This window comes from Ammodytes marinus, assembly GCF_949987685.1.
Source record: "Ammodytes marinus genome assembly, chromosome: 4".
Classification (NCBI taxonomy): Eukaryota; Metazoa; Chordata; class Actinopteri; order Uranoscopiformes; family Ammodytidae; genus Ammodytes; species Ammodytes marinus.
The window spans coordinates 2,190,068-2,217,787 of record NC_137233.1 but is presented as its reverse complement, the minus strand read 5'-3'; the positions used below and the strand labels follow the sequence as shown (position 1 = coordinate 2,217,787).

At 40.2% G+C, this 27,720-nt stretch overlaps 2 protein-coding genes across 2 annotated transcripts; one reads left to right on the top strand and one right to left on the bottom strand.

The window, feature by feature from the left end:
- Nucleotides 1–589: 589 nt before the first annotated feature.
- cand2 (cullin-associated and neddylation-dissociated 2 (putative)) lies at nt 590–20,158 on the bottom strand (the record flags this gene model as incomplete). The annotated part of the gene is made up of 24 exons (XM_080025946.1): nt 20,086–20,158; nt 19,222–19,365; nt 18,521–18,675; nt 18,075–18,198; nt 17,661–17,718; nt 17,164–17,362; nt 16,053–16,158; nt 15,603–15,742; nt 15,036–15,358; nt 14,512–14,653; nt 11,609–11,727; nt 9,883–10,038; nt 9,034–9,255; nt 8,245–8,451; nt 7,483–7,670; nt 5,993–6,143; nt 5,034–5,174; nt 4,187–4,326; nt 3,267–3,442; nt 2,729–2,824; nt 2,232–2,401; nt 1,787–1,951; nt 1,359–1,466; nt 590–817 (listed from the first exon to the last, which is right to left on the bottom strand). The coding sequence occupies exons 1-24, from the start codon at nt 20,151–20,153 to the stop codon at nt 590–592; spliced, it is 3,726 nt and encodes a 1,241-aa protein (XP_079882072.1). The 5' UTR covers nt 20,154–20,158.
- Nucleotides 20,159–20,952: 794 nt separating this feature from the next.
- On the top strand, nt 20,953–27,628 carry sec13 (SEC13 homolog, nuclear pore and COPII coat complex component). Its single transcript, XM_080025981.1, has 9 exons — nt 20,953–21,071; nt 21,267–21,311; nt 22,490–22,605; nt 23,059–23,210; nt 23,547–23,680; nt 24,007–24,140; nt 24,796–24,916; nt 25,768–25,914; nt 26,316–27,628. Exons 1-9 carry the CDS (start codon nt 21,069–21,071, stop codon nt 26,424–26,426), a joined length of 963 nt encoding a protein of 320 aa, XP_079882107.1. The 5' UTR covers nt 20,953–21,068; the 3' UTR covers nt 26,427–27,628.
- Nucleotides 27,629–27,720: the final 92 nt, after the last annotated feature.

Sequence of the window (27,720 nt, the reverse complement as noted above, 5' to 3'; positions counted from 1 at the left end):
ATGTAGGCCTATTTTAGGACACCCCAAATTGTAAAAATCCCAAATTATTCATGTTAAAAAGCTCTGTTTTTCCAAATAAAAACATATAACAGATTGAACCCTTTCTTTAAAAACCCCCATCATACAGTAGCAAAGAGTCTAGTTCATATCCATGCTCTCAGCGGAACCTAACATCGTCTTGCCAAGATGTTCTCTTGCGTATACATCCAAAAAAGAAAAGAAGAAAACAGGGTCATAATAATTTACCCTGCGTTCCAAATCACATAGTTTTTCTTTTTACTATACGTACTAAATGCTGGTTTACATACTGCAGAATGCAATTGAAAGTTTTAGGGCAATAAGGTATTTTTGACGTGCATCCTAAATCTTTTTCTGACATACAGTACTAAATAGTATTGGAGTATGGGTATTGGCACGCATGGCCTGTCTTTAGAAAATGCCCATCTCCCCAAGTTCTTACTGGGAAAGCCATAAGATAGACATAAGAGAAATTGCAAAAATCCGAAACGAATTATTGCTAAAAAAGCCCCGTTTTTCAAAATAAAAGCTTCAATCATATAACAAATTTAACCCTATCATAATAGATAGCCTAGCTCATATCCATGCACTCGGAGGTCCCCAGCCCCCCGTCCCCTCCCTGGACACTCTGGTAGATTGAGGCCATGTCTGCGTTGGTTCTGATCAGGTTGGCGAAGTCAGCCATGTTGGGGCTGCGTTCCACCTCGGGCACAGCCAGCAGGGCGGCCACAGCGCGCATCGCACTGCGCCTCAGCTCCTCCTGCTTCTCAAACTCCTGCTTCACTGACCCCGCCTTCACCTGGGGAGGGAGGGGGGGGGAGGGAGGGGGGGGGGCAATATAACATGTTTATTCATAAATGGACTTGTGAATTGTGAATTATACAAGAAAAAAATGGTTTGGTTTGCAAAGATGCCTGATACCTTTGCAAAGATACCTGGGGGGGGGGGGGGGGGCAGGGAAGAGAGGGGGGGGGGGGGCAATATAACATGTTTATTCATAAATGGACTTGTGAATTATACAAGAAAAAAATGGTTTGGTTTGCAAAGATGCCACTGAGAACTTAAAATGCAGTTCAAACCCCAAAAAACGTTGTTACTTTGTTAGTTTTTAAATGTTTAACAGGTTGAAGCATGTTATGTATTTTGATGTATTTTGTATATGTTGGTCCTTAACCACATTTTGTTTGATACATTTTTTCAACATTAACCAACATGATTGTGTGCGCCGCCATCTCAACGAGATAAAGTAGGTACAAGGAACTCTTTTATAGTGGAAAACCAAAAAATACAAGAAGATCATTATTATTATTGGTGGAAAAGCCCCCTTAAAGGGCCGGTACCTTGGTTGTGCACGTGGCCTTCAGTGGTTCTATCAGTCTGTCCAGTCTTTGGAGAACAGCAGCCGGACACAGAGACGCCAGGCGAGCTAACATCAGGAAGGTTAGCATCTATAGTACACACAGACAGACACACACACACACACACACACACACACACACACACACACACACACACACACACACACACACACACACACACACACACACACACACACACACACACACACACACACACACACACACACACACACAGTTTAAAGTTAATTGATCCTGTTATTATTTTGCAACTGTGTCCAAGCGCTCTTTGTGCAGCTTACTGTCATACTGCTTACATACACAAATGAATTCTCTTTCTCGTAAAAAATGACAAAAATCTGTCGATTTGACGTAACTCTGAAATGTGTAGTATTTTCAGTTTTTGTACCCACCCTGATGTCATAGTGATCCTTGAGTCCTTCCTCTACGTGGTCTAAGAAGGTCAGGACGTCCAGGCCGTCCAGACAGCTGTCCAGCAGCGTGTACATACATTCAAACGCTGCTTTACGCACATCAAGACCATCATCTACTGTGTGTTTGAATGGACCCATCTCCACCTGTAGGACACACACACGGGCACGCACACACACACACACACACAGGAATAGAGACACACACACACACACACACACACACACACACACACAGGACACATGAAACATATTTACTCTAGGGCTGTCCCCGACTAAGAATTTACACAGTCAAATCTGATCTTTCTTGACAGACGGATGGATAGATAGACAGACAGACAGACAGACAGACAGACAGACAGACAGACAGACAGACAGACAGACAGACAGACAGACAGACAGACAGACAGACAGACAGACAGCATACCTCTCTGATGAGGTCCTTCCTGACCCGTGTCTCCTTGTAGAGGTGAGGCAGCACCGCCGGCAGCAGTGCGCGGATCAGACTCGGTTTGTTATGAGCCGCTGAGTTAAACATCACCAAGGCAACGCGGCGCACGTTGATGTCATCATCCTGGAGCGTCTTCAGGAAGTCGCCTGCAAGACAGAGATGATGTCACTGATATGGAATAGATACGAATGAATGAATTAACTAACACATTTATTTCAGTCATATGAAATGATACAAAACAACAAAACAAAAAAGCTAGAAAAAAAAATCAATTAGTTCACAAATAAGAAAAATTATGTGCTGAACACACGTAACTATACATACACCCACCCACATTAACTACATACATTTATTGAAGGCTAGATAGATAGATAGACAGACAAGTATACAGATAGATAGATAGACGCAGACAAACGGACGGACGGATAGATAGATAGATAGACACAGACAGACACAGACAGACAGACAGATACCTATGCAGTCTTTGAGCAGTGTATCTATTGGAGAAGGTTGGTCGACGATGGTGAACTTGATGGCTGTCACCACGGTGCTGCGAGCCAGAGGGGAACCTGTAAGGAAGGGACAGAATTTAAAAAATATATTGTTTAGTTTGTGTGATTTTATGAATGAAATTGCCCACCGTCAATATATTGTTTATAGTGATTTGCATCTAATCCAAAAAAGGCCCATTCCTATAAGAAACGTTATCTAAAAAAAACTGAAAACCCGACTAAACTTTAATTTTACTTTAACAGTATTTCTAAAGATATTTCGGTCAGTGTTCAACGGACGAACAGACTAATCTCCTTCATCACAAAAATCTTCCACCGTCCAGACATTTTTACAGTGACACACACACTCACACACACACACACACACACACACACACACACACACACGCACACACACACACACACACACACACACACACACATACACACACACACACACACACACACACACACACACATACACACACACACACACACACACACACACACGTTTTCGTACCAGCTTTGAGTTGCTGTTTAAGTCTTGGTAGCAGTTGCTCGGCGCTGACTAACGTTAGCTTCCCCAGACATTCCGCCACCAGGTTCCGGGTTCCCTCCTCGGAACACTCACAGTTCTGGAACAGCAGAGACCAGATGCTCTCCACATGGGGCGAGAGACTAGAGGCCGGACAGGCACTGGAGAGAGAGAGAGAGGAGGGGAGAGAGGGAGGGGGAGAGAGAGAGAGGGGACAGTTTATTTCGGCTTGCCACAACATGAGGGAATGATACTCTACACCAGGCCTCACTGTTTCATTTTGTTTTATTTTATTCTCATGTTTTATTCTCATGAATTCTCAACAATAGTCATGCTAATAAAGCTTTTGAATTGAATTGAATTGAATTGAAATTGAGAGAGAGAGAGAGAGAGAGAGAGAGAGAGAGAGAGAGAGAGAGAGAGAGAGGGAGAGAGAGAGAGAGAGAGAGGGAGAAAGAGAGAGACGGGGGAGCGAGAGATAGGGGGGAGAAGAGAGGGGGGGTGAGAGAGAGGGAGAAAGAGAGAGAGAAAGAGAGTGACGGGGGGAGAGAGAGAGGAGAGGGAGAGGGAGACAGATTTTACAAAAAAATTACTTTTTTTTCTTCTTTACATTCCAGGATAATTAAAATCAAGTACAGTTTGTTGATATCTCTTAATTGATTATAAATAAATAATCTTTTAAAAACCTTTTTTTAAATGCGAGTCATTTTTAACAATAGAACAAAAGTGTCCCAAATCTCCAATAATATATATTTTTTTTAAATAAAAGTTGTACTCCAGCCACAGCTGATGATTTTGATTCCTGCAGGATTTTGTTAAAAAAAAAATGCATTCAAAGAGGTAACATTTTTAAATGAAAACCCCATAAAGATACACAGAAACCCCATATGATCTCCCACACAGACCTGATGACTTCTTTGAGTGAGTGCAGCAGTAGATATTGTCTCCGTGGTTGGGATGAGATCTCTTTGAGCAGGAAGGGCAGATAGTCGTTCAGGCTTCCCACCGCCATGCTGCCTAGAGCGGAGGACGCTGCTGTCTTTACCTGCAAACACACACTAACTGTCAGTGGGGGAAGCTAGGTGTTTTATTTCTTTTTCTTGATATATGAGTGATGTTAATTACCAAGGTTTTCTAGATCAAATTTAAGACTTTTTAAGACTTTTTTAAAACCACTTAGAATTTTTCTTTTTAGAATGAGGGTCAGCCATGACAAAGGCGTTCAGAAAAACTATATAATTTTGTTTTGCATTCTTTGCACTGATGGTCTCGTTTGCTGTCACATGTTATTTATGATCATCAGAGGAAAAATGAGACTGTTTCAGAAATATTTAAAAGTTCCTCATGGCATCATTCACACAGGTTTTCAGCGCACACACAGAACAGACAGATCCTTACTGGCTCCCAGACTCCCACACATCCTATCATCTACTCTACAGACTTAACTGAATGTTTCGGGATCTTTAATTTAAAGACCTTAACTCTGTATCTATAACCACTACTTTTTTCTTTTCTTTTCTCTCTCTTTAATTTCTTTTGGCTGTACTTTGTATTTATTTGTTTTATTGTTTGTCAGTATTGTTTGTATATTTGTATTGTTTTTTTTTTTTTTTTTTTCAATTGTTCTTGTTGAAAAAAGGGAAAACCAATAGATATATTGATTAAAAAAAAAAGATAAGATAAACTTTATTGTCCCGAAGGAAATGTATCTTGGGGCAAAAAAGTAGCCTTGTAGCCCTGTTGGTCCCTCACCTCTTCATTGGTGGAGGAGATGGCCTCCAGAATGACCCCCTGCACCTCCTTACTGCCTCCCAGACTCCCACTACGCCCCACCTCGCCCAGGCACAGCAGAGACAAGACCCGGGCTGACTCCGGACTACCAACATTCTTCACCTGGGTTTACACACAAAACAAAGGCAGAAAGTTTGGGTTTACTTTAGTTGATTCACAAGCCATCATCATATCATTTAGAAATTTAAAAATAAAATACACACCCTCTGCCCTTAGACCCTTAGCTCGGCTGAGAAAAAACTCCCAGTAAAAACCCCTTTATCAGGATTAAAAAAATTGAGAAATCTCAGGGAGAGTTGACAGAGTAAGTGATCCCTCTCCCGGGACAGACATCATGCAATAGATGTCATATGTAGAGAAAGCCACTAACCACTACAACACACCCGTACAGAATTACAAAACAATTATAATTCATAATTCAATTACAAATTACATTTGTATGTAACATAAAGCGAGCCACCCACCTCCTGAATGAGGCTGGAGACAGTCTCTGGAGTGTCTTTGGGACAGACTCATAACAATTGTGAGGACATTCATTGTGATAAAAATAAAATAAAATAAAATAAAATAAAATAAAATAAAATAAAATAAAATAAAATAAAATAAAATAAAATAAAATAAAATAAAATAAAATAAAATAAAATAAAATAAAATAAAACAAAATAAAATAAAATAAAATAAAATAAAATAAAATAAAATAAAATTGAAAACAATAAAATAAAAATAATAAAAATAAAAATACTCAAAATAATAATAATAATAATAATAATAATAATAATAATAATAATAATAATAATAATAATAATAATAATAATAATAATAATAATAAAACATACTCAAATAATAAAAAATAAAATATTCAAAATAATAAATAAATAAATAAAAATTACAGACAACGATGCATAAAGCGAGCCACCCACCTCCTGAATGAGGCTGGAGACAGTCCCTGGAGTGTCTTTGGGGCAGACAGAGGTGAGAGCGGCCACACAGCGAGCCACAGAGTGATAGGACTGTCTGTGAAGCGCCGAACTGGAGCTGTGAAACGGCTCCGTCAGCGACTTCAACAGCTGACTGAGAGGAGAAGAACAAAACAGACAAAAACAGTATTTTTAGATAATGTTTTTGGCATTTTGTTGCTTGTTTATTTGACCTGAGAAAGGGATAGAAAGGAAATAGAGAAGAGATGACTGTGTAGCATATTAGCTCAACTCTGTGTTTGTTTTTAAATGTGCTTTATAGATACGGTAGAGTTGGATTAGATTAGATTAGATTAGAAAGCAGAGGAGAGAAGGGGTTAATTTGAGGTCGCAAAACAGATGAAAACTGTCTTTTTAGGTCATTTTTTGGGCATTATGTAATGTTTTATTAGACCGATGGATAGACGGACGGACGGACGGACGGACGGACGGACGGACGGACGGACGGACAGACAGACAGACAGACAGACAGACAGACAGACAGACAGACAGACAGACAGACAGACAGACAGACAGACAGACAGACAGATAGATAGATAGATAGATAGATAGATAGATAGATAGATAGATAGATAGATAGATAGATAGATAGATAGATAGATAGATAGATAGATAGATAGATAAACTCCAGAGAAACCAGCTGAGCTAGTGGTTCCTCGAAAACAGCCTCTAAAAAAAAAAGCTGAAATGTGCTTGTTGTTGTATGTTGTTATATTTCTGTATTTTCTTCTAATCACCAGAGGGAATTTCAACACTGTGTTTGTTGGAACGTTTTCATGTCACTCGATAAGATAAGTTTTGTTTACAAGCCTCAGGCGAACGTTCATATCAGAGTCTAAAGCCCAAGTGGGTCAACACAAACATTACAAACACAACAGTTTTCCCACCGAATAACTGTCAACTATTGTAAACACTTTAGTATTCTACTGTAGTGTCTGGGGACAATCACACACAGACACACACACACACACACACGCACGCATGCAAACACACAAACATTTGAGTTGTACTGCTATACTTGTGAGGACATTCATTGACATAATGCATTCCCTAGCCCCTTACCATCAAAACTAAATGCCTAACCCCAACCCTTACACTAACCCTAACATAATCCTAATTCATACCTGAACCTTAAAACCTAGTGTTAACCCTCAAACAGCCCTTTAAAGGCCTGTCCTTAAAACCTAGTGTTAACCCTCAAACAGCCCTTTAAAGGCCTGTCCCGAAGTGAGAACCAGACAAAATATCCTCACTTTTCAAAAATGTTCTCACTCCTAAGATCTAAAACTGAAATTGGTTCTCACAAAAATAGTTGTAGGCTACAAGTACACGCACACACTCTCCCACACACTCTCTCTCTCGCACACACAGGCACACACACACACACACACCCTCCCTCCCACACACGCACACACACACACACACGGTATTACCTGTAGCCTAGGTTACTGGTCTTAGAGAGCACCAGTGCTTGTAGGAAGTCGAGTATGGCTGTCAGCGCCCCGCCCTGCAGCAGAGGAGAATGAACCAGTCTGAAGACTCCAGGCAGCACCGAGCAGCTGATCTTAGCCAGAGACGAGGGGCAGGCGCGGGCCATCACCGTCAGCAGGGAGATGGACACCTGGAGCCGCAGGAAACACACGTAAACTGCTAAATAATATTTAATATTGAATTGATCGCATTTTTTGCATTTTATTCGCATCGCGTCGGGTGTATAAATGTCTAGAAGCTGCTGTTCTAGAAATGAATGAACATGTCTCTTTATTACCACCACAGACTGTGCATTGCATTTGTGTGTCAGGTCGCGTCAACGATTCTAGAGGACGCGTGTTGTCAAAATCAGTAAATATCTCCTCACAATCCACTACCCTAGGCTGTTTACATACCAGTTTACAACCTAGGTTGTGTATTAACACCAGACTATTTTCAGCGCACACCCAGTACGGACAGGTAGCGGATAGTGGGGGCGGGACTCGATAAGCCTTAGGCTTCTTCCGTCACCCTTCGGACAACACAAATTAAGATGTATGATGTGAAAGAGATAATTGTGTATTGTGTGGAATTGTCCGAAAGAATAATAATAAATAAATAAATAAATAGTGAGGAGATATTCACTGATATTGATAAAAAGTGATTTTGACAACAAGCGTTCTCCAGAATCACTGACTGCACCTCCAATGTGTCTTTTTTCTAACCTGAGACACGTGCATATCTGCCTCGTCCACCAGAGCGGGCAGTTCACTCATCACAGGCTCCAGTGCTGCTGGTTTGATGCTGGCAGCGTGGTGAGTGACCAGCGCCGTCAGACAGGCCAGCGTACACAGCTTCAGAGCGCGCTGGTTCTTACGAAGGAACGAGCCCAAAACGGAGAGCGTCTCTGGGAGGATGGAAGACAAGTCCACCTGGGGGAAAAGAATGGAGAAGTATAGGAAAAATATGTTTTAGGTAATGTCCTTACATACACTGTGGCTCAGGTGGTAGAGCGGGTCGGCCGATGATCGAAGGGTTGACGGTTCGATTCCCGCCCTGCCACTTGTGTCATGGTTGTTGTGTCCTTGGGCAAGACACTTCACCCACCTTGCCTTGTGTGAATGTCGATAGTCAGCCTGCTATCGTTGTATGAATGTGTGTGTGAATGGTAACGTGTAAATGGGAACAGGTCTCCCTTGAAAAAGAGTCTCCGGTCTCAATGGGATTATATAAAGGTTAAAAAAAAATCCACGGGTATTTTCATAATAGTATGTTTTTCTGTGCGATTTGCCCGTTTAAGGAGTTTTAGTTACAACTTTTTTTCTGTTTGCGAAAGTCTTTTTATAAGGATGAAAAGGATAAAGATATCATCTAAAAGGTACATTTACGTTAACATGGTAGCCACAGGGATCTCCAAGTTACATTCAAGACTTTTTATAATGCTTTTAAGACTGTGCGGGTACCCTGATTTTGCCCAAAAAATATGAAAAAAAAAAATTAATTTTTGACTGAACCTTTATTGGCGAGGCTGAGATGAGTGTGATGGTCCTAACGGCGGTGAGTCTGGTGATCTCGTTCTTTAGCCGCTCCAGAAAGATCAACAAAACCCCTTTCAGCTCCGCCCCCAGCAGGTCGCCAAGGTGACAGACCATGTGACCCATACAGGAAATAGCCCTCTCCTTCACTTCCTGGTCGATGTCTGTCGCTTTCAGTCTCTTCAGGGTTACAGAGAAAACCTCGGAGAAAAAAACAAGATAAGGATTTTTATTCAAGGATCAAATGCTAAGATGGATGGACATTGGATGGACAATTTTCAGTCATATTTCACATTTTCAGCTGTGAACTAAGGTACTGCCATGTATGGTTGGGCGATATTACAGCAATAATGTTTGTAAGTAACGTGTGTATTTAAAATTGGCAATATATAGTGTATATTAGATATTTGACGATATCCAAAACACAGATATTGGAATCGGATCAGAAATAAAAAATAGTGGATCAATGCCGCTGTCAGTAGATGTCTTATGCTTGATTTCACACACACACACACACACACACACACACACACACACACACACACACACACACACACACACACACACACACACACACACACACACACACACACACACACACACACACACACACACACACAGACAGACACACAAAGGGTTTTTTACTGGGGGTTTTTTCGTCTATGGGCAGTGGGTGTCATACTGTATGGAATGTAAAGCCCACTGAGGCAAATGTCTATTTGTGATATTGGGCTATACAAATACAACTGACTTGATTTGATTTGATTTGACACACACACACACACACACACACACACACACACACACACACACCTATCCTATCTTTACCTCTTTAACAAACGGTTTGGGGTCAAAGGTTCCCGTGGTTACGGCCTGTCCCTGCGGCCTCATGACTCTGACCAGCTGCTGTGTGACGAGCAGAGCCTCAGACGTGATCTTATAGAACGAGTCTTCTACACAGGCCACCACCGGGGGCAAGAGCACCTGAACACAACACCATCAAAACAATAGTACAAGAGCACCTGAACACAACACCATCAAAACAATGAGCTTAAATCTGGCTTTGTATAACTTTGTATAACTTTATACATATATAATTACATAATATACATTTAAAATCTAATCAAATCAAACTTTATTTATATGGCACTTTTCATACACAAAAAGGTAGAACACAGTGGTTTACATAATAAAAGAATAGCGGTGACATGAACATTTTATATGCCCGCCATTTTAATCTACTTAAATATCTTGTAACACCGGCACACACCAACAAAACAAGTGTCACAAACCACCAACAATAGTGTTCATAACTTGAGCTTAAATCATCATTTTAACCCGTATGCTTTGTTAAAGAGGACCTATTATACTACTTTTCTGGTCTTAATTTCTTGTTTTACACTGCTATAGAGCAACCTGACACGAATCACATCACAAAAAACTATGTAGATTTTCGGGAAGCTCTTTCTCTTATTTTGGCGATCCAGCACATCCTGTCAACACTTGAGTGTGTGTGCTTCGGCAATCTCCGCTCCCTCCGCCTGTGCATCGGCCATCTCCGCTACCCTCCCCCCCCTCCTGCAAACCCCACTCCGTTGTGATTGGTTACCTTCCTTCCGGAACACTTTCAGTGGCGGGAAGCGCGAGCATGGACCTATAAGGGCGCGAGGCAGACGCGAACAGGGAAGTGACAGCATTACCATACATGGAAACATCCGCGTGGTCACGTCACCAATTTTTATGCGACGTCACGAATTATGAAAGGGTAGACCGCTTTGAAGACGTGACTTCTCGACTGGCTAGAATAGTGTTTAGTGCTCTGCACAGACACCCCAGACGGTCAGCAGGGAATACGTCGAAATGCATGTAAGTCATTATTTGATAATTTAGTATGGTTAAGCATGACTATAAATCATCATAACAACGTTTATAGGTCATAAAAGTCAAAAAGCATCATAGGTCCTCTTTAAGGGAAATTTGTGTATGAAGGAGGTGTATTTTTGAGATAATTCTGGCTGTGATTAGCCATAAAAATAGTTTTTTTTTTTACTTATAGAACTAGTCTTGAACACACAACACCTGAACACACCACCATCAGAACAAGTGTCACAAACCACCAACAATAGTGTTTATAAGCTCAAATCGTCATTTTAATGTAACTTGAATATTTCAAATAACCCGGCAAATAGTACAGAGTTTAGTTTGGCTTTTAATTGCATTCTTTTTATACCACTTAAAGGTGCTACAAGGAACTTTTATATATTTCTGAAACAGTCGGATTTTTACCCTGATGATCCATAAATTACATGTTAGAGCAAACGAGACCATCAGTGCAAAGAACTTAATGCCTTTGTCCAGGTAGGCTCATCCAGGAACAACAGCTGTCGTTGTAAAAACACTACCGCTTTTGTCCAAAGGGGTCGCTAGAATTAACACATAATAAAAGTTCCTCGGAGCACCTTTAAAGGGGTAGGTGAACAAATTGGGCCCACCTTAGGTAGCGACATTAGATTTTAAATATATGTATAAAGTTTTAAATAGCTGTGCATAGAACCTGTATGTGCGTCTGAAAGGCCTGAGGCGGGTGAGAGAGCAGCAGGACGTGGAAGAAGGACAGAGCATCAATCCTCATGGTGGAAGAGGTGGATTTATCCGTCAGGGAGAAAACTATGCCTGGAGAGATGTAGAGAAATAGAGATAGTATTATTTATATGGCATGGGGCGACTGTGGCTCAGTTGGTAGAGCGGGTCGGCTGATGATCAAAGGGTTGGAGGTTTGATCCCCGCCCTGCTACCTGTGTCATGGTTGTTGTGTCCTTGGGCAAGACACTTCACCCACCTTGCCTCGTGTGAATGTCAAAAGTTAGCCTGCTATCGGTGTATGAATGTGTGTGTGAATGGTAACGTGGGAAAGGAAAACAGGTCTCCCTTGTAAAAGAGTCTTCGGTCTCAATGGGATATACCTGTTTAAATAAAGGTAAAAAAGAAAAAGAAAAATAGAGCTGTATATAGATTAGAGGTGGGCATAGATTAATTTTTTTAATCTAGATTAATCTAGATAAATTTTGAAATTAATCTAGATTAATCTAGATTAAAATGGCTCATTTGAATTCATTCATAATATGTGTGTGCTCCCTAAATAATGACTCAAAGTAAGTCTTTGAGAACGTGTTTCTCAAGCCAGGTGGCGCATCAGACCAGGGGCTCATCTCCTGTTTCCAACATGCATCACAAACTGCTTGAGGAAGCTGTTCTACTATGATAATTGGTGATGAAAATAAATTATGTTCAACAAGATGTACTTGTGTTTACAAACTGTTTATTCAGTTAAACATGAACTTTGAACTGTAGGCCATAAGAGGTAACGATGAATTGTTTAGGGCTGCAACTAACGATTATTTCAATAATCGATTAATCGGTTGATTATTTTTTCGATTAATCGATGAATCGGATAAAAAAAATAAACATTTGTAAATGCTGCATCTTTATTCAAAAACTGAACATTACTTCAAATTCACAGTGCACACTGAAGTGTCAAAACACCAGGTTATTGCTCCAACGTCCCGGAACTATTAAAAGTAATATTAAATGATAAAAAATTAATAATAAACTTAACTGGGATAACACAAAAAAAAACATACAATGTATGATATACATTTATACAGTATAAGGGATGTCCATGGTAAACCAGTCAACCGATAATATTTTTAACCGGTAAATACTAACGGTTAAAAAAATTAAATCATCTTAATTTCTCTCAGATGACAGGAGAGTTAATTTGTATTGATATTGATACCATTTTCAAGACTCCTTAACGATCCAAGTCTTTATTGATATCAAAATTGATAATTTTCTATTATTTTGTTGAAATAGAACTTGTATTATTGCTTTAATTGCTGATATGATCATAGCTCTAGATAGGACATTAAACAGGTCATAATTCCATTCCATCTTTACTATCTATTTTATCTTGCTGGGAAAACAAGTTTCGCCAAAATCTCAAATTTCTTTTTTTTTGTGTTGCATTTGAACACATCAATCATATTACTGAGCCGGCCTGAACACATCACAGTTGACATGTTTGCTACTTTTTTTAAGCTAACTAGCTTTATATCCTTCCGATTTTAACATGGATTTAAAATCTGGATCACTATTTTTAACTGACGGGACTTTCTACACCGTTCGGTTGTATGATTACTGCCGCTGCATTGAATGACTGTTGATGCGCCGATGCCGATTCTCCGAGCACGTCTGCACACCGTCTGCAGCAGCAGCTGACAGAGTTTTTTTGGACTAGACGGATACTGAGTTGATGGAGTTTTTTTTAACCCAAAGAAAGCAAAGGTACAACACTTTTATATAGGCCTGCAGTCCAGTGTTAGATATGACCAAAATACAAGCTGTGGCCGCTCACACTATAGCTTTCCCGCACGTGAAGCGAGCCTTCACGTGCGGAAGGGGGTTCACCCCGACGGCGAACAGCATCTCCCCTGAGCCGAACAGGAGGTGGAATTAAGAGATTAACGGCGATATTTTTTTTATCGCCCGATAAGAGCCTGGCGTTAACGCAGCCGTTAACGCCGTTATCGGCCCACCACTAATATAGATATAATATTATATATACACACTATAGCATAGAGAAATAAAGATATAATATAATATATACTGTATTGTAGCATAGAGTCATATGGGAATATAGAAAGTGAAGAGTAGAGAGAGCAGCAGAGAGAGGGAATGAAGCAGGTAGTGGAAAGGACAAAAAGATGTTGGTAGGTTTCTTTTGTGCAAATGAGAAATGGGAAGAAAGGGGTTGTGCCAAAGTGTGTGTGGCTGTTTGAGGGTTAACACTAGGTTTTAAGGACAGGACTTTAAAGGGCTGTTTGAGGGTTAACACTAGGTTTTAAGGACAGGCCTTTAAAGGGCTGTTTGAGGGTTAACACTAGGTTTTAAGGACAGGCCTTTAAAGGGCTGTTTGAGGGTTAACACTAGGTTTTAAGGACAGGCCTTTAAAGGGCTGTTTGAGGGTTAACACTAGGTTTTAAGGACATGCCTTTAAAGGGCTGTTTGAGGGTTAACACTAGGTTTTAAGGTTCAGGTATGAATTAGGTTCATGTTAGGGTTAGTGTAAGGGTTGGGGTTAGGTATTTAGTTTTGATGGTTGGGGTAAGGGGCTAGGGAATGCATTATGTGAATGCACAAGTATAGCCGTGCAAACGTGTGGGTCTGTGTGTGTGTGTGTGTGTGTGTGTGTGTGTGTGTGTGCGTGTGTGTGTGTGTTTGCGTGTATGTGCGTGTGTGTGTGTGTGTGTGTGTGTGTGTGTGTCTGTCTGTGCATGCCTTTGTGTGTGTGTGCATGCTTTTGTGTGTTTGTGTGTGTGTGTGTGTGTATGAGAGTGTGTGTGTGTGTGTGTGTGTGTGTGTGTGTGTGTGTGTGTGTGTGTGTGTGTGTGTGTGTACCAGGGATGAGAGCAGGTATGTGTGGTTCCAGCGCTCCAGGAACAGTGTGGGCGAGTTCGGTGAGGAGACTGAAACATCCCTGTCTGGACTTCACGCTTTTCTCCTTCAGCTGTCTGTGGAGAGCCTTCACTACGCCAGGCACCTGGACACACACACACACACACACACACACACACACACACACACACACACACACACACACACACACACATATATATCAACAGTATATTGCAATTTACATGGGCTTTTGTTTTGCTCTGCCAAGCAGTGTGGAATGCTTTAAGGGTCAATTGAAGACTCAATTGTTTAGGCTAGCAGCAGTTTGGTAACTTCTGCTTTTATACGTTGCTAATTTTATCTGTTGTGTTTTTTCATTAATTGTATTCTTAGACATATTATTTACTATGCTTTTATTTTCTACGCACATTGTAAAGCACTTTAACATGTCTGTTAAAACCGCTATATAAATACATCTTACTTACTTACTTACTTACTTACATATGCACTAATAAAATCCTCCTTACCTGTGTTTTGAGCATGGCTACCGCTGGCTCCTCCTCCCTGTTTGTTGCCTCTGTCCCGGCCGTTATGTTACCATGGTGCCCGGCCCCCCCTGACGCCCCCGTTCCTCTGGTTTGTTTGAGCAGAGCGGAGAAGGCAGAGAACACATCGGCCCGAACGTTCTCTTCTCTCTCCCTGAAGCGGGACAGCAGAGCGGGACAGACAGACGAGTAGAGAGACAGCAGCAGGTCCCGACGAGAGCTGATCAAAGCCTCCAGGCACTTTATAGACGAACGGCGCACCTTCCAACTCATATCGTCATCGTCACTGTATTCATCATCAGATTCTGAATGAGAGAGGAGAAGGAGATTGATATTATTACACACACACACAGACAGACAGACAGAGAGAGAGAGAGACAGACAGACAGACAGACAGACAGACAGACAGAGACACACTCACACAGATATACACACACACAGACATAGTCACCTACACGCACACAGACACACACAGACACAGTCACCTACACGCACACGCACGCACACACACACACACACACACACACACACACACACACACACACACACCTTCATCCAGCCCGTCCTCGATGTCCATACTGTCTTCTGCCTCCTCATCGTCGTCATAGTTATAGTTTGGGTCAAAGGTCATGAACTGAAGACAGAGCTTTGTTACCGTAGCAACATGGGGGGACATCTCCTTAGGACACCTGTCAATCAGAGGACACAACATGAATAGTGAGAGAGTGAGTGAGTGAGTGAGTGAGTGAGTGAGTGAGTGAGTGAGTGAGTGAGTGAGTGAGTGAGTGAGTGAGTGAGTGAGTGAGTGAGTGAGTGAGTGAGTGAGTGAGTGAGCGTGTGTTTGTATTTGCGGGTGTGTGTGAGTGTGTGTGTGTGTGTGTGTGTGTGTGTGTGTGTGTGTGTGTGTGTGTGTGTGTGTGTGTGTGTCTGTGTGTGTGTGTGTGTGTGTGTGTGTGTGTGTGTGTGTGTGTGTGCGTGTGTGTGCGTGTGTGTGTGTACCTGCGTATGAAAGCTTCAAAGGCTTGGAAGCAATACTCTCTCAGCTCATCATCCTCCACACTGGTGAACTTAACCACCAAGGGGACCAGCTTCTCTAAATGCTCACCTAACACACACACACACACACACACACACACACACACACACACACACACACACACACACACACATACACACACACAAAGAAGCTCAGAGCTCAGAAAAATCCAGAGAAGAGCCCAAGAAATAAAGGAAATCCATTAAGACGAGACCAGTTGGAAGTTAATGAAGATGTAATTAAACATTTAAATTGCCCTGTTGCCCAGTTCAGACCAAAGGTTCGCAACGAGACGCAACTGCAACTGCTCGCAGCGAGCTGGCCTGGACGTTCTGAAACTGGACCTGGCGATTTGACATGTTGAATCTTCTGCGACTCAACGAGCAGGTCACACTGCTGCGATTTCTGCCCCGCGACGCTCTAAAACCGTCTCGTTGCGAGGCGAATCTTTGGTCTGAACTGTTCTTAAGGATACTGAAGACAGGTTATTCTAAATTCCTTAAAGGTGCAGTGTGTAATATGACATCATCAAGAAAGTTCTACAAAGTTCTAGAATGCAACGCTCCCTGGGTAACCCCAACCCTTTTGAATAATAACAGAAGCTACAGTGGCCTTCAAGGACAAGAACAATTCTAAATTTTAAACAATGCATCTGATGACATTCCAACTATGACACTTTCAAGATGGCGGCACTAGGCCTTGGTCCAAAATATTCAGAAATATGGACATATATGAGACCCTTTCTAGGGGAAAAAATAATAATAAAAAAAAAAAAATCAGCAATTATGCACTAAATTAAATGTACTTATGGATATTATAATTACTTTCTACAAAATCTGCTAGGAAATAAAACCCAAAATTCTACACACTGCAGGTTTAAGTGTACTTAATAACAAATGTTTAAAAACTCACCCACTCGATGCCCTCCCTGCCTGCTGATGGTTGCTAGACACTGTATGTAGGTCTAAAACTACGACGCCATTATTATAATATTATGACTTTTTTTTATCAAATTAAAGCTATAGTGCGTAAATTCCTGGTGTAGTAAAAAATATATATGTTTAAATGTCTCACCCACTCGATGCCCTCCCTGCCTGCTGATGGTTGCCAGACACTGTATGTAGGTCCGGGTCATGGAGGTCTGTGGGCCTTTGTTCAGCTCCGTCAGCAGGTGTTCAGTCAGCTGGGAGAAGAGGCCGGAGCTACAGCACGGAACCAGGTGACCCAGAGCTAGAATGGAGCGCTTCCTCACCGCCATTCTGGAACTGGTTAACTGATGGATAAAAAAAAATTTAAGATCATTAATTTTTTCACTTTATTAGACAGTGTGTAGAGACAGAGATGACATGTGGTAGGGAGGGGAATGACATGCAGAGAACGACCCGGGCTGGATTCTAACCCGGGTCTGCTGTGAAGAGGACTGAGACTCCATGGGGGGAGGGGGATGGGGGGGGTCTAACCACTACACCACGAGCGCCCCAACGGAGAGAATTAACTGTTCAAGTCTGCGTTAAAGTTTTAAAGATATTGAAAGATTGGAACTTCCTGGGTCAACAGCGAGTGTGTTTTACCTTTGGGAGCAGACTGGAGAGCAGGGAGCCATGGAAACTGACCAACGCACCACTCAGCCTAAAGAGAGAAAACAAACCAAACGATATTGACCGATATCAGATATACCATTATTTAAATCCAATATTTTTTTAATTTTAAAGCCAATATCTGCAGATACCGATTATGTGCTGATAATATCAAATCAAAGTTATCACAGTTTATCCTGAGGGGGGTATGAATATTTGGGACATTTCAATTCATTCAAAACCACAAATGTGAACCTCATGGTGGCACGTGGTAGGCAGGATTTATCTTCTAGGGACCACGATTGTCTGTACTAAATTTCAGGTAAATCCATTTGCTAGTTCCTGATATATTTCAAGTCTGTAGTGATTGATTGAATTGGATTAAAATGTTTTTGCTTTCATCGTTACCTTCCCAACATGTCCGACAGAATGTCCAGAGCCTCCAACTGAACTGACACGTCTTCCTGTTTCCCCATGGCTCCGATCAGCTGGGACGTAATCTTCTTACACACGCTGGATGTGAGGTTCAAACCTGGCAACACACACACATAAAGACACACATAAACACACACACACACACACACACACACACACACACACACGCACACACAACCCAATTAAGGGGATATGATTTCAGGAGAATATTTGACAAAAGTGGTCGAAAAATTACGCAAGTTATCGTTTGTTATTTGCTTAAAAAAAATCTTTAATTCTCTTTAACATTTAAAGCACTTTTAAAAGCCTCCAAAATCAAAAATGTATAGATTAAAACATGGCTTGACAACTGAATAAAACATTAAATACATGTATAATGCACATTTTTATTTGTATTCAGTAGTATTGAGAATATTTACCTGATGAAGACAGGGGCAGTTCAGCGATCACAGTTTTCAGTCCCATGCTGGATATGTCTCTGAGTTGCTCCTTGTCCGACGTCATGTTAGAACACAGTGTGTCAACCATAGTCTCCACCTGAGACTCCTTCACTTTGCTCACCAGAGGCGCCAGGCTGGAAAACAAACGCACCCACACACCTTACAGTAAATCAGTTCATTCTGGTTTGTATGTTCAAATCACGTCACTTAGGAACAGTATTAGTAAATGTATAATCCGTAAAGCTATAGTGCGTAACTTCTGTCATCGTCCCCCCATGAGGAATTCTGAGTAATAACAACAACACAGTGGGTGCGTCTACATGAGGTAAAGCCTTCTGTGGTCGCTTAATGATTTTATTCCTTCTGCTGTACGTCCAGGTTTTTTCTTAGCAGTAGAATCAACAACTGAAACATTTCTTGGGCTCTTCTTGGGATTTCTCTGAGCTCCTGCACCAGTGTCAGGAGTGGGGGGGGGGGGGGTGGACACCAGTTTGTAAACGCTGCCATACTGAGAAATACAGAGAGAGTTTAGTTGAGCTGATTGTGGGCCTAATCAACTTTGTTTCAACTCGTTTGGCGATGGCTTGAATGTAACCCACATTAATTCATATGGAAAAAGTTACGCAATATAGCTTTAAATAGCCTAACTTTGCCAGAACATGAAGTAACGGTCCGTGTACCATTTAACAGCCAGGTTCTGCACCTCTCCATTCTTGTCTTCCAGTAGTTTCAGCAACATGGTCACCACTTTCCTCTCACTGTCCTCGTCCAGTTTGATGCTGTCCTTCTGTAGCTCCAGCATCAGGTCATTGGTGGCCATGAACCTGGTTACACACACACACACACACACACACACACACACACACACACACACACACACACACACACACACACACACACAAACACACACGTAAACATACACACACACGTAAACATACACACACACGTAAACATACACACACACACGTTAACATACACACACGTAAACACACGTAGATGACAAAACAGAAGCAAAAGGCAAAGGTCAAAATTATGAACTCATTAGGAATAAAATGTACGATTTTGTTGTGATTGTTGTGCTAGGCCTATTATTAAGTTGTTGTTGTGGACTTATAAACTCTCTTATTTTACCACACACACACACACACACACACACACACACACACACACACACACACACACACACACACACACACAATAACAAACACAAGTTAAATCATCAATTAATCAAAGTGACAGGCCATAAGTTATCGTGTTGTTGTGGGCATACAGACCACACACACACACACACACACACACACACACACACACACACACACACACACACACACACACACGCACACACACACGCACGCACACACACATTCTTAACTTTGCTAAAGTAGGCCTGAACTTTAAGTGTGTGATAATATTTGAATACACTTAGGCTACTTACACTTTTAAACGGGACACAAAGTCGTCTGTGTAGTAAAATGACAGTCGCATAACAGAAAGTGTCATCTCACTGTCACACACACACGAGCTTTCTCATTCCTACTCCTTACCTAAAGTCTTTGTCAGTTGATGTCATTTTCTCCAACAAGTTGGAGATGTGGTAAGACACATTCGACATCTTGGTACTTTGGCAGCTGTCAAATCTTAAACAAGTTGATACAGGCCTACGAAAGGCCAAAACAATTATCTGAATAAAGTTTTGGGGGCGACAGATTTAACCCAACAACATGGCGAGGCTGGAGGGGAGGACAGCTAACCGGTGGGGAACTTGACACTTCGGTGGGTTCAGATATAAATAGATGTCGCGGAGAAAGTGTTTGAAAGCTTTATGGCGCCACCGCGTGGAGTAATCTGTAATTAAATGCATTGGATACTTGATTTTGGTCGGTTATAAGAGCGAAAAAGGCAAATATTTGATTGAATTGTCGATTGAAAACCGGAAATGCTACTACTAACAGCGTAATATTTTTTTTGAAGTAACCGTTAAAAAACCGTTAGCCCTGCTCTTACCCAAATATTTGGAAGTAACAACCTTCCCCGTTTGATATAAAGTTATGTTATTCCTCTCCTGTGTTGCTGTATTGTCAGCTTTGTCTCTTATGTCTTTATTTTTTTATTTTAAAATAACTATCAAATTAAAATAAAGGCTATGTATATTATTCAACCGATTGCGATCTAAACGTTTGATAAGTGGAACCTTTGATCTGTTAGCGAAGCATTTGGGATTCATTGTTTAAAATATTCCTTTTTAATGCTGCTTTATATTGTTATTTTTTTAATTCTTTACTTTATTTTGTATTTACAATACTATATAGATTTAATTGTATTCACTATTTATTTATTTATAGAATTTCTATCGAATTCAAAGTATGCGGAACCTTTGCTAAGCGAATGTTGTTTCCACCCGTAGAAAGGGAAGCGGCTCCTGTACTTGTTGCCACGTCGGTGCCACAGTTTTTGGACCCGGTTGATTCATTTCCCAAAAATAAGGATTAAATAATATTCTTGGAGGGTTTCTGTTTCCGCCGCAGTCATGGTGAGTCAAATAACTTCCCATTAAGTCGTCGGGTCAAGCTTATTGCTATTGTTTGTGTTGTTAAACGTTAACCATGAGTTGCTGCTGACGTGCCCAAGTAGCTAGCCTCTTAGCAGACTGGCTAATCCCTGAACTAATATCTTTAGTTCTGTGTCGCTCTTAATGCGGTTTTAATGATTTATTTGTGTATTTCAGGTTTCCGTTATCAACACGGTGGACACCTCCCACGAGGACATGATCGTAAGTATTTATTCTCTTTTCATTTAGCTCAATTACTATTGAAGCTAAAGATTAGCATTAGCTAAAGAGACAGCGGTTCACTTCCACCTGACTGTTTACTTCAAAATAGCTGATTACAAATACAACTGCGCTTATGATGACAGATTACATATGAAAATGTTCTAGCTCAATGTATTTCAGTTACAGTGAGCACTGTATTGAGTCGGATTAAGGTTTACTTTGAGGTTAAAGTTAGGTGGGAATATAGACAAATATTATACATACCATCAGATGTCAATATTGTGATATACGGGCGATGTTTAATTTCCCCGATTGTGCCACATTTATGTAGATTGATGGTAAAGTGTAGGAAACTTACTTTAATCTAACATTACAGCACAGTAGCAGTTGGTTAATAACATAGACACTGTAGATAGGTCGGTGTTATTTTTAACAGTTACTGTATTTTAATTTTTATATGGATACTTAGGGAGGGAGGGAGCATTCTGAATTTATCCCCAAAGGAAAAATTCAGTGGTGCATAATATACAGGAACTCCATGTTGCAATCTTAGATATGATAAGATAATCCCTTATTATTCCCACAGCGGGGATATGTTCTGTATTACAGCAACAGAAGAGAATAATGCAAAAGAATATTGAACAAACAAACCTATAGTTGACTATTTATATAGTTTTAATTTAGTTTTAATTTATTTATTTATGGATACATTGTAACGAGAGAAATCATTTTCTCATAACAGATGTTTTTGCACTTTACAAAGACTGCACTTAATTTTGTTGTACCTGTTACAATAAAGATATTCTATTCTATTCTATTCTATTCTATTATACTCTATTCTATTCTATAATAGAATATGTCATTAAACAAACGGCAAGATATAATGAATAAGAAAACCAAAAATTGTGTTTTGTTTTGATATTTTGTTTTGTTTATTTTATTTATTTACTTATTCATTTATTTGTATTGTTTACATTTATAAAAAATAATAATAAATAGAAAAAAAAAATTGTAGGATGATAATGTGAAAATAACTCACCAGAATATTATATGATCCTACAAAATACACAGTTAAGTGTACTTACTCAGATTGTTTTGTCAATTTTACTTTAATATTGTCAGTCCTGGCTGTTGTAAATATAAAAGTGTTTTGTGTCGTGTGTGTGTGTGTGTTCCAGCACGATGCCCAGATGGATTACTACGGCACTCGACTGGCCACCTGCTCGTCCGATCGCACCGTCAAGATCTTTGACGTGAGAAACGGAGGACAGATTCTAGTGGCCGACCTCAGAGGGTAAGAGACAGACTGGGGATTTACAACCAAAGCAGGGGAATAAAGAGCTTTTTCTACTGTGGACTAAAGCGGGGGGGAAAAACTTCCTTAGTCACTTTAAATTTAGATTAATACGCTCCTGTAACTTCTCTACCAATTATTTTGTCAGGGTGTAAGTTTGGGGAATTATTTAGTATGGCAGGGAAATTGACAGTGTTACAGCTACAAAATAAGACGGTACAGACAGCAGAGTAAAATGCTTAATAAAATAAATGCAAACATGTAAAAAGTTAAATGCTAAAAGTAAGTAACAATGTAAAGAAAAAAACAAAAAGCTGTAAGTTAAATAATTGTATACAGAAGTGAGTGAACCAATAATTAAGTGTAAAAAATGGCATGTTTGCATTATATAAGTTGCTCCATACACAGTCCGTTGAACTAATTGCGTCTGTCTGTGTCTGTGCATGTGTGTAGGCACGAGGGTCCCGTGTGGCAGGTGGCCTGGTCTCACCCGATGTTCGGCAACATTTTGGCTTCGTGTTCGTACGACCGGAAAGTTATAATCTGGAAGGAAGAGAACGGGTCCTGGGACAAGATGCACGAATACACCGGACACGAGTCCTCAGGTCGGTAACTGTGTGTGTGTGTGTGTGTGTGTGTGTGTGTGTGTGTGTGTGTGTGTGTGTGTGTGTGTGTGTGTGTGTGTGTGTGTGTGTGTGTGTGTGTGTGTGTGTGTGTGTGTGTGTGTGTGTGTGTGTGTGTGTGTGTGACTCGTGTATAGAAACGGTTCAAATCAGTGAAAGATGTTTTAATTTTTTTTAATACTTTTAAACTTGAGGCATTTTGTTTATTTTTTTTCTGTGATTTGTTATTGCTGTGTGGTTTTCTACAGCATCATGTAAACTTACACATAAGACAGTACATCTGTTGTTTATAGCTCTATTCTCTCTGTCTCTCCATAGTGAACTCAGTGTGCTGGGGTCCCCATGAATTTGGTCTGATTCTGGCCTGTGGCAGTTCAGACGGAGCCATTTCTCTGCTCACATTCACCGGTGATCAACAGTGGGACGTCAAGAAGATCAGCAACGCACACACTGTGAGTTACACACACACACTCACACACACACACTGTTTACTTATTAGTTTTATTTATAATACAATCATTATTTTGATTTATTAATTAGATATTTGTATCATACTTTGAATTGCGATCAAAAACAAATAAATACAATATAATCTAATAAAGAAAATATTGGGTGAAAAAACTTCCAATAGTGCAGCAATAAAAATATATAAAACATAGTCATAAACAAGTAATATTTTAAATGGTAAATCCCCAATGCTTCGCTAACTGTTCAAATTCATTTTCTATCATCATTATTTTTTTTTGTGTTCCTTAACCCCCTGCTCTTGTCCCTGTAGATCGGCTGTAATGCAGTCAGTTGGGCGCCGGCTGTTGTTCCCGGGAGTTTGATCGACCAGCCGACCGGACAGAAACCAAACTACGTCAAACGCTTCGTCTCCGGAGGCTGCGACAATCTGGTCAAACTCTGGAAGTAAGTCGCTGTTTAATAAATACTTTCTATTTACACTATGGAACTAAATTGATCAGGATCACGTTATAACATGAGAGAGACTTCGCTAGCGGTAAGCCTTCATTGCGATGTAATGTGATAAGTTAAAATGTGATAATACAATATATCGTGATACTGTTTTAGTAATAATAATACACTGCTGTGAAAAATTGTTTAAAAACTTTAAATATTTTTTACACGCCCTTAGTTGTTTGTCATTCAAGTGGAACTGCATTCATTTTACACTATAAAATATTTTTATAAATCTTTGAGTAGTACTACATACTTTGGTTTCTGCTGCATAGAATGTTTAAAAAAAAGTGTAGTAGTCAAATAGTACTCTGTCAGAAAAGTAATTTAGTTTGTATTATAAATGTTCTATCTTGGGGCGCCCTCAGCTCAGTAGGTAGGGCGTCCACCCCTGGGCCGGGCCCAGCAGCAGACCCGGATTCGATTCCCGCCCGCGGTCGTTCTCTGCATGTCACTCCCCTCTCTGCCCCATTTCACCTCTGTCTCTACATACTGTCAAATAAAGCATGAAAAATGCCAAAAAAATATCTTTAAAAAAAAAGAAATGTTCTATCAGCTTTATATGTGTCACAGCCTAACAGTGTGTGATGTGTCTCCCTGTCTACAGAGAGGAGGATGGGCAGTGGAAGGAGGACCAGAAGCTGGAGGCTCACTCTGACTGGGTCAGAGACGTCGGCTGGGCTCCGTCCATCGGTCTGCCCACCAGCACCATCGCCAGCTGCTCTCAGGTCAGTCAGCTGCGGTTTAAAGGGATAATATATACCAACATTTCACAGAAAGCACCTTCTGGTTCCGAGATATAACGATTGTGACAACCAACTCGTGTGACATATAACCCCGTTCTCCCCTACAGTAGCTATATAACAATCTGTGTTTTAATTCAAGTTTTAAACATAAAGCTCTTTAAGAGACCACTCCAAATGTTCAGTGTCTCGTTTCACTATTTATTGGCATAATGTTTGAGTAGAATTAACCTTTTGGTTTTATAATATAAACTACTGACAACATTTCTACCAAATTCCCCAAAAATTGTCATTAAGAGCATTTCCGTTAAGTAATGTAGAGATGAAGATTTAAGAAAAATCCAGACTGGTCTCTTAATTTTGTCCGGGGCTGTACACACACTGGCCACTTTATTAGGTACAGCGGTTCATTTTCTTTTTAACACACCATCACCATCAACCATGCCAGGTTAAAAGTCGCCTAAATCCCCTTTCTTCTCCATTCTGAGGCTCGGTTTTAACTTCAGCACGTTGTCTTGACCACTTCCACATGCCTAAATGCATTGAGTTGCGGCCATGTGATTGGAAGATTAGCTTTTTGTTTTTATAAGCAATTAAACAGGTGTACCTAATAAAGTGACTGGTGACTGTATACAGTATAACAAATTAAATTGTATAGTTTTTTTTTAGTTGTTGTCATTAAAAACATTTCCATTAATTAATGTAAGAATGCCAATTTAAGACATTTTGAGTATAGGTCGACTTAATCTTTTTTTTAATGGCTTTTTAGATAATTTAGATCAAATATTCATATTTTCTTGTAGTTTTCCTCACTGTCTCCTTCCCTCTTCTCTCAGGACGGGCGTGTGTTCATCTGGACGTGTGACGATCCAGCAGGAAACACCTGGACGGCCAAACTGCTCCACAAGTTCCACGATGTCGTTTGGCACGTCAGCTGGTCCATCACCGGCAACATACTGGCTGTTTCTGGAGGAGACAATAAGGTATTCACATATAAAAACTACATATATTTGCTTTTTTTACTGATCTTCATGCCTTTTTATCGCATGTCCAAAATGTCTTAAAAATGCCAAAAAAGCACAAGTGGTTCTAGTCCATTGATTTTGTCTGTGAGTTTCTGTAAAAAGAGACAATAAGGTAGAGGATTAACATAGAAAAACTACACAAACAGCCCCGGGAAAAAATTAAGAGACCTGTCTGGTTTTTTCTTAAATCTTCATCTCTACATTACTTTTGGAAAATGCTCTAAAATGGCAATATTTTTATTGTGAATTTGGTAGAAATATTGTCAGAAGTTTATAGAATAGAATGGAATAAAACCAAAATGTTCATTCTACTCAAACATACATTTATTCACTGTTTGTGTATCGTCTTGTTTCTGTAGGTGACGCTGTGGAAGGAGTCTATGGACGGTCAGTGGGCGTGTATCAGCGACGTCAGCAAAGGACAGGGCGCCGTCTCCACCATCACAGACACACAACAGACCGAGCAGTGACACACACACACACACACACACACACACACACATACACACGCTCACGCTCACACAGACACACACACACACACACACACACACACACACACACACACACACACACACACACACACACACACACACACACACACACACACACACACACACACACACACACACACACACACACACACACACACACACACACACGCACACACGCACACACACACACACACACACACACACACACAATGACCCCGATCTTTAAAGTTAAATGAAGCAGTTTGTCCACGATCAATATTGATATTCACAAACTTTATCAGAAAAAGTAACTATGGAAAATCTCCACAAATTCCAACATGGCTGATAAATACCTGAACATATATTTTCTTTTATCAGATTCACTCCACTGTTCAGTTAAGAGATGTCTCGTCTCGATATACCAACACTCTGTCAAACATGCAGTAGGCTAAACAGCTTTACATCCTTTTCTTCCCATGACACATTGCTCCTGAAACACATTCCACCTCAACCTGCGGAGAAAACTCAACCATTGGCAAGGACGATCCCAACAGCAAGAAGTTTTATATTGAGCTGGAGAAGCCAAAATCATCGGTGCTGTAACAGTTTTAATTTTGTGTCATTTATGGGTCTGTGCTCAGTAAAAGAAATTAGGGAAAAAAATAACAGGACCGACTTGATATCATATTTGAAAAGTTCTCTGTCAACTTGAGCAAGACAATGTATAAATGAGTCCATAAATAGATGATTAATTGTGTGAACTGTTGATGAAGCCCGAGAAGCCAAACCCCATCTGTGCAAATATACAACAGTTTTCAATATATGTCTTTATTTTTTGTTCTAAGTGAAAGAAATCAGCAAAAAATATAATTTACTCTATCAATCTCAGCTAGAAGATTAAGTGATCAGTCCATAAATAAATGATTTATTGTTTAAACTATTGATAAATACACATTGTTTCCCACACATACAAGAGGTTGGTTCTCCATTTGTAAATTCATAACCTGCCTTAATTGAAACACCACTACACTGCTATGGCAACCGGGAGTAATTAAATCAATTAGTCTCCAAGACAACCATGACTGAGGCATAATTGTAAACAGTTTTGTTTTTTTAATGGTGTTTTTCTTTCAGTTCTAAGATCATAAAACACGGAATGTTTTTCATATTTGATGTAATTAAATAAATTTAATGTAAAACGACCTAAATGTCCCGTTTCTTTCTTATTCCTGTAGATTATGATAATAAATACTTAAAAGGTGCTCCAAGGAACTTTCAGCTTTAGTTCATTCTT

Coding starts and splice junctions, on each gene's coding strand:
- sec13 (XM_080025981.1), top strand. Junction 23,681..24,006: donor AGATCAGCAACGCACACACT/GTGAGTTACACA, acceptor TTGTCCCTGTAG/ATCGGCTGTAATGCAGTCAG. Junction 24,917..25,767: donor CCATCGCCAGCTGCTCTCAG/GTCAGTCAGCTG, acceptor CTCTTCTCTCAG/GACGGGCGTGTGTTCATCTG.